General features: G+C 29.7%; 1 protein-coding gene across 2 annotated transcripts; it reads right to left on the reverse strand.

Moving 5' to 3' along the window:
- On the reverse strand, positions 1-3467 carry LOC105363437 (zinc finger protein 473 homolog). Of its 2 annotated transcripts, none has more exons than XM_011501122.1 (4): positions 2924-3467; positions 1865-2307; positions 1090-1200; positions 1-926 (listed from the first exon to the last, which is right to left on the reverse strand). In XM_011501122.1, the coding sequence occupies exons 2-4, from the start codon at positions 2294-2296 to the stop codon at positions 120-122; spliced, it is 1350 nt and encodes a 449-aa protein (XP_011499424.1). In that variant the 5' UTR covers positions 2297-2307; positions 2924-3467; the 3' UTR covers positions 1-119. The 2 variants fall into 2 exon arrangements, with proteins under 2 accessions (XP_011499424.1, XP_011499423.1); XM_011501121.1 differs by having other exon boundaries at positions 2920-3467.
- Between the last annotated feature and the right edge of the window lie 4632 nt (positions 3468-8099).

An 8099-nucleotide genomic window follows, 5' to 3' on the forward strand; every position in this document is an offset into this window, starting at 1 on the left:
GAAAGCCACCCTAAAAGAAAATGAAAAAATTTGTACAAAAACTCGAATAATAAACACTAGCCTTGTTCATCACTATTCGCTTTCATAAAATACACATACTTACATATGTAAGTCACTATTCACATAGTACTCTTACTTTTTTTTTTGCGTAAGTCCAAAGCAACGCTCTCCGGACTATCGCAATAAGTATTTATAATCTCGCTTTTGTCATGCATTTGAGCATGTTGCTCTAGTTCATACTTGGAGAGAAAAGCGAGATTGCACACAAAACACATATGATTCTTAGCGAGTTGATGGAAGCTCACGTGATTCTCGTAGCATCGCTGCTGCATGAATTCCTTGCCACACAGCTTGCATACGTACCTGAGCTTGTGAAATTTGTGCTTTTCACGTAGATGGGTCATAAGAATATAATGTTCCGTGAATGCTAAAGGACAATACCGACACTTATAACTACGTGTCATTTTATTCTTCTCTCTTGTATGAGATCTTGTTGACATTTTTAAAGTTTGTTTCATACTTTCACTCACTACCTGTACCTTAGGTTTTGGCTTTCTGCACTTTTTATTTTCTTTCTTTATTGGTGGTTTACGGGATACGTAGCAGTCTTGAACCTCTGGAGTGGAATTCTCCGTCGAGTAGTATTCGCATTCTTCAAATTTAGCATCGCTATTAGGCTTTTGCTTATGATCCTGCAGAACTTCCGTAGGCGGAGGCGGTGGTGGTGGCACTGCTGGGGGTGGTTGAGGAAGTGGCACGGGTAAGGATGGAGCGCACTCCTGCGGTAGTTCTGTCTGAGGGCTTGTAATCTTGCTTACTACATTTTGATATAGCTGAATACTACTTTGGAAATCCATAGTTTCTTGTTTTGTTTGATATTCGCAGTCATGGCACATGTACGTCTTACCAGGAGGTGGTGGTTGACTCTGAGCGTTTCACAAGTAAAAATTAAAAAAATTAATATAAATTTCAAAATACTGTTAGACAAATGAAAATCAATTATAAAATTATTTCTGTATTTATTTTATTTTATTTCTGTATTAAAACAATCGATTTGATATGGAATAGTATTATGATTATAATCAATACCTTAGATCTAACAACACCTGCACATGATTTTCTACAGAAGTCACAATAGTAAACACTTTGCCAAGTAACAGCCATCATGTGTAGTTGAAATTTTTCATCTAAATTTAAGTCCTGAAAACATAAGACATATTAAATATTACAGTCAATTGAGTCTCCTATTTACACATTTAATGTGATAAAGTTTATTATATTTATAATTATCAGAACATTTTATATTTAAAATTACTTATTAATTCCATAAGAATATTTTGATTAGATTAAAAAAAATTATACTTTTAAATGAAATTGTATAAAATTGCGGTCAAATTCAAACAATTTATAGAAAATAATCTAAACATTGTATACAAAATAATTCATGACTTAACATTATCATATATTTGTAGTTAAATTTGGCACTAAATGGAAATTATAAAATTACAATTTTATAAGGAAAATATAAAATATTTATATTTAAAGTATAATTATTTACAAAATATTATCTTAATTAATAGATATTTTTGTATAAAAAATTGAAGAGAATATTAAAGAATTTTGTGAAAATTTATTGTCATTTTAGTTGTTGTATTTTTAGCATAACCTTAAAAATAGCATTACCAATTATAAATTTGATATAAATAATTAAATAATGTAAATCAGTAATTTTCTTTCAACGCATAAACATAATCGTATACTTATTACTTAAAAGAAACGATGCATTTAAATAAGTGTGAAAAATGTTATTTAGAAAAAAAAAAACAAGTATTTAACAATATATGTAAGAAAAGTGAAAATTAACCTTATCACAGACTTCGCAACCCATCCTATAAACATCAATATGTGTCATGAGATGCTCTAACAATCTATGTTCATTGCAAAATACTATGTTACATTCATAACATGTAACTCTATCAATCTCCATAACATTTTGTTGCTCATTGGGCACACAAGGAGATCTACTTCTAAATCCATCGTTATCCATAAAATAACTCTCCAGATAAAAAGGGGTTTGCACTGTATCCTCATTATTAATAGTAACAACTTCACCAGAAGATGTAACAAAACAGCACTCATCAATGTTATTATCCACAAGTTCTAAATCTGAATCTTCTGAAGAATCTTCTTGTAACCAGATTGGATCATCGATTTCAAATAATAACTCTATAGATTCTGGCTTTATCACAATTGTCTCTATGTCACCGGACACTATTGCAGGTTCATCGTCATCCATGCTGAACGTTACTGTTTTAAAAATAAGTTTTATCTTTTTATATAGCAGTACTTTAAATTTATATTTTGAAAATTAAATGTATGTAAGAAAAAAAAAAACAAAATTTAAACCAGAAAATCGAATGTTCACATAAAAATAGTTAGAAATAATCGATGCAATACGACAATTTTATAATTAATTTGAACTTGTTTAATTAAATTCACAAAAGGATATTTCAAAATTAATCAATATTGGTAAGTGCAAATTTCAACAACAATAAAAATAATTCAAGATGATTAAATCCTAAAGTCACTATCAAATATAAGAATGGTTTAATGATTTTCTAAAGTTCGTACAATATCAAACAGTTACAGATCAATGGAAACATATTCAAACTATTTTTTAAAGAAGAATTCACCATCAATTAATGTAAAAAGTTTAATTACTTCTTAAGCATTATAAATAAAAGACGATATATATATATATATATATATATATATATATATACATATATGCATATCTACATAAATGTACATATAGGCATGCGTATATATATATATATATATATATATATATATATACTCGAAGAGCAGAGGTCGTCACTGATACCATATTCACTCCAATGACTATTTCAAAATAGTTACCCACAAGGATAGTATTCCTAAAGATCCTTCAAAAGTAAAAAAACAGCACAGAAGAGAAGAGGAAAGAGCCGTTCCGTATATAAAAGAGGAGCGATGTATTTGTTTTTATAGGCGTCTCACTCGCACTCGGGCTCGAATTATTCGGAGCGACAAGCGTTTCTCCGAGACATCGAAGTGAAAGCCTGCCGACGACGAAGACGACGTCGAGATTAATCGCTCCGTAACAGCAGAAGTTGAAGTCTTGAACTCCATCCTCGGTCTCTTGTTATTGATGATATTTTTCTCTCCCTCGAAATTCATCTGTCTTCTCCGTCGCATGCAGAAACGGCGACATTCCCGTGCTCCATTTTCCACAGATTTGAGAATTCCACATGGCGCATCGAGCGTCTCTTTTTCGGGCCTCTCTCTCTTCCACCCTTTTTGACCCTCTCTCTTTCTCTGTTACTTTCTATCCTTCTTTTCCCAATCATCTCTGTCACTCCTATTATTTCTCTGTCTTTCCCTCCTCGTCTCTTTATCCATGCGCTATGTGTGTGCGTCTCTCTCCATTTCGTGTCTCTCGCATTCCCTTTCTCCGTTCAACCTCGGAACCCAAGCTTTAACTGCACGCGCGTGCCTGTGTACGTGCCCGTACGTGTGCTCGCATGTGTGCATGCGCGCGCACCCGTAGGATATCAAAGAAAAAAATTAAAACTTAAAATTTTACACTTACATTTTCGAATTTCACTCAAAGAGCATTTTTATTATTTTTTTTTTACTCGCAGTTTTATAAATTCTTTTATTTTCAATAGAAAGGAATAGGAAAAGGGTATATAATAACTTGTAGAAGTCATTGCAATCGTAATTCTATTATCATATTATTTACTACGCTGGCTTGTCTATATTCGTCGGAAGTCGAAATAACACAACTTTGAAAAGACTTTATACCCAAAAATTTTTTGCCAATGTACTGCGTTATTTTATACAAACAATTCGTTATCATATGTTATTTGCATAAAATTAATATAATATTTAACGCCATCTGAAATGTGAATGTAAATAAGTTATATTTACTTAGAGATTTATTTATAATTATTCTATTTACTGCATAATTCGGCCGTTACGCAAATGAAACGAAAAACCTGTAGGCGTAGTAAATAATTTATACCATAAAGAGAAAAAAATTTATCAAAAAAGGTCTATCGGTTGAAGGGCTCCTTTACATCTTATAATTTGTTCCTATTTCTTTGTATGCGCAAAGGCCTTAAGATATTTTCTTGCAACACTGTCATTGGACAAAGTACATAAATGCGAAAACACACATTAACTTATGCTTCTCTACCCTTGTTTGGCCATTTAGAATTATTCACTATGCATATTTTTCACTTGTATCGACTATAATTTTACAAAAATATTGATTGGTTAATTTTTGCTATCTTATATAATCATACTAACACATTCATAATTCTGGTTTTTCCAAAATTTCACTCGCCAATTTGTTCATTCATTTTTAGTCGTTATTTAATGTATAACAATTTCGGAATCTCGCAATGAAATGTACGAACCTAATATAGAAGGAGATGGAATTTATCGACAAAGGAGTTGTATAAAAATGTATTGTGCTGTAATTAGGGACTACGATACGATGCTGGAAAACGCACAGACGCAAGATGAAATGTTTGGTAACATAATCAGTTTTCAACCAGAGCGTACATGTTAATTTTTCCAGATTTTGGTCTTTATTATTGTACTCTTGAAATTAGAATCTTGGTAAAGCAATTTTAACTTTATATTTGTGATATGTGACGTGTGCATGGAGTGAGACATTCTTTGTCGATAGTAATTAGTGGACATGATGAGTTTCACCTTTCAATGTTGTTTGTATGGATGCTTGTTCGGAAAAGTATTGGTAATTTTTTGGAACCTGATTTATTGTTAATAGTAATTCATAAACAGATCATTACAGATATATATATATATATATATATATATATATATATATATATAGCATGTTTATATCTGTGAAATTTATAATATAAATCGTTTAATAAATATAAAAAAAAAACTACAAGTAATAGTGATAATAAAGTGTAATAATTATAGTATATCCAGCCATTTTGGATATATCGTTAGAAATTAGAAATTTCTCATTTTTATATTTATATGCAGACCACAATAAGAAGTATATAAAAACATTTACAAAAACATTGTAGTTCGATATATATAGTAGAAAAAAGAAGCAAAAAAAATGGAAAAGTATAACAATTTCTAATTAATAATGTCGGCTATGTGTGAGTCATAGAAAGCCGCTATACTACACTTAGTTTAGAATGCGCATAATTCTTTCGGAAATAATCTTATCCATAAAAGACACGATCAATTTTTATGTGCGTATGAGATTAAAAACTGATTGAGAGCTTTGTATTGGTTACTAACAGTGCCTACTAATTGCGTCTATATTATTATATTTTTATGATTGCATGTAGGTGTGTTGTTGCTCAAATATTCGTCAAGAAATTATTTTATATTTTATGTATATTTAGGATGACTAATTAATAAGGCCAGTAAATCACAAATTTTATTAAATATTTACTTCAATATTTATGATGAGAAATTATCATATAACACGTAACAAAAAAATGTAATTCGGCAAATTAAATGATAATTCAATTGAAAAGAATATTAAATCCAGCTAAAAATATCTCTTATGATGCTAAATGTATTCAATATCGATAATAATAGAAGTTAAACAATGATCTTTCGCAGTATATGCTGCTATTATTTGAATTTGAATATTGAAATTCAGCATTAGTTTCCAAAAGCTCTTTTATGAAATCATTAGAGTTAATCGGTTAGGTTAGAATTTGAAATAGTAGATAATTTATGAACTTTCATCATTCGACAAATTTCTATTTATAATTGTACTATATTCAGAAAAATTAAACTCAACGACCATTGGATAAATCTCTTAATCGACAATAATTGACAAAAATATTTAAACATTTTATATCACCTATTAGTTTTCAGACGAAAGTAGCAAATTGTTGATAAAGGTGTAAGTAACTGTAATATGCAATTATAAAGATAACATGGCCAATAATTATTATTAGTTTATAGACAAGAAATATGCCTATTGAAAACTATTGAAAATGACAAAAAAAAAAAAAAAAAAAATGAATAACCCCAATTCATATAAATTAAAATGCGAATCGTTAATGTAACAAAACAATTTATATGTATTAACTGAGGTACATTAGAAAGAAGTAGTTTGCCTTGGTGCATTTTAATGATAACTCTATATGTAAAACAGCACTTTAGGTCGACAAAGTTCTGTAAGGCTTTGAACTACCGGGGAGTAGAAGTTGAGAGTACCTAAATATAATTATTATGTAGGCGAACATTGTTAAAATAATCGTAATTAGTTGAAAAATACTTACAAACCAAATACAGTTTATAGTTCAGCATAAAGAGGAGATAAGCACAGCAAATTTTGATTTAAATTTTAATGACAGAAGATATTTTTATAGTTAAAGATGTCGAAAATATAAATAATTATAATTCGCTAAGAGATATATAGCATTATTTTTCCTTCCAAGTGCAACATTTTTAGAACAATACTTATTACGCATCTTGTATTTTAAATATAAGCAAATAACAATGATATCACATCAATTACTATCTAGCTAGATGAGAAGAAAAATAGTTGAAAAATGCTGATTTTAACAAGAATATTGAATGAAATTGCTTTTAATCTTCTGTATAATGTATAATTGAACTATGGGATTTATTTGAGTGTCAATGTAAAAAATGTACGTAAGGTATTCATAAACTTATATTAACAAAAATTTGGATGGATGTATTATTAGTTGGCGTACGGCTTTAAAATGGCCTTACTATTTTTATTTCATAATTATGTGATATGTATATACCCTCTTTGGATGATATAATCATTAATTATTACATTATTATTTTTAAATATATTCTAAATATTAATTAATATTTTTTTCCCCCTAGATTTTTCGTTATTAGCGTTATTATGTTCCATCTCTTGAAATCCACTTTTAATCCGTTGCTTTGGTTATACCTTTTAATTTTTTTTTTAATCTTCAAACAAGAACAATTATCAACTAATGAAGCTACCATTAATATTATAATTTTCTTGCATATAATCAATTTAGTCTTTAGCTTTATGGTACCAGTTTAAAACAATTTTACCGAGTATGAATTAATTCTACTAAAATATAGATTCTCAAGTATTTCAAACTTGATATTCAATTTCATCTAATTTTACATATCGTCTTACCACCCTTTACTTTTATTTCACATATGTCAATGCTATTCTAAATGTTCGATTATCCTTTTATTCGATAGCAGTTTTAAAATTAGAATTTAGGCTGTGGCAGTCTACTTAAAGAATAATAGAATTAAGATTAGAAGAGTAGCGATAGTCTTGGATAAAACAAAATCGTTTTAAATTGTACATGATAGATTGAAACAGTAGTCTCAACTAAAAGAAAAAAAGGTAAAAAACATTTGAATGACTTTAGTTTTATAGATAAAATTAAACACAAGCTAGATTATTTGTAGTTACCACACGAATGAAAAATGTTATTCTTTTGAAGTTTATTTATTTGGTTGCATCGTTATTGCGCAATTTTACGAGTCCAACCGACATTGTAAATTCAAGACCAGTGAAAGAAAATAATTATAAATTTAATTAACAATTTGAGGAGGTTACGGAACTTTAGACACAGAGCACACAGTATTACAGAATACCGAGTATATTTTGCAATTTTTATGAGAAAGAATTGTATAAAGTTTACATATAGATAGGATAATATTGTAAAACGCGACACGATTAACATTGACTATTAATATAGTCACTTAAAAATAAGAAGATTTTTCGAAAATGAAACTAATATTTTAACGGTAAATTGGTCCGTCAAGGTAAGTAGGCGAGGGAGCACAAGCACATCTAAAAAAAAAACAAGATTAAAATATAAATCGTGCATGTGAATATTAATTGACCGACCTTCCATTATTATCATTATTATTGCGATTACTATTGTCGTCGTCGTCGTCGTCGTCGTCGTCGTCGTCGTCGTCGTCGTCGTCGTCGTCGTCGTCGTCGTCGTCGTCGTCGTCGTCGTCGTCGTCGTCGTCGTCGTCGTCGTCGTCGTCGTCGTCGTCGTCGTCGTCGT

This window comes from Ceratosolen solmsi, unplaced genomic scaffold, assembly GCF_000503995.2.
Source record: "Ceratosolen solmsi marchali unplaced genomic scaffold, CerSol_1.0 scaffold57, whole genome shotgun sequence".
Taxonomy (NCBI): Eukaryota; Metazoa; Arthropoda; class Insecta; order Hymenoptera; family Agaonidae; genus Ceratosolen; species Ceratosolen solmsi.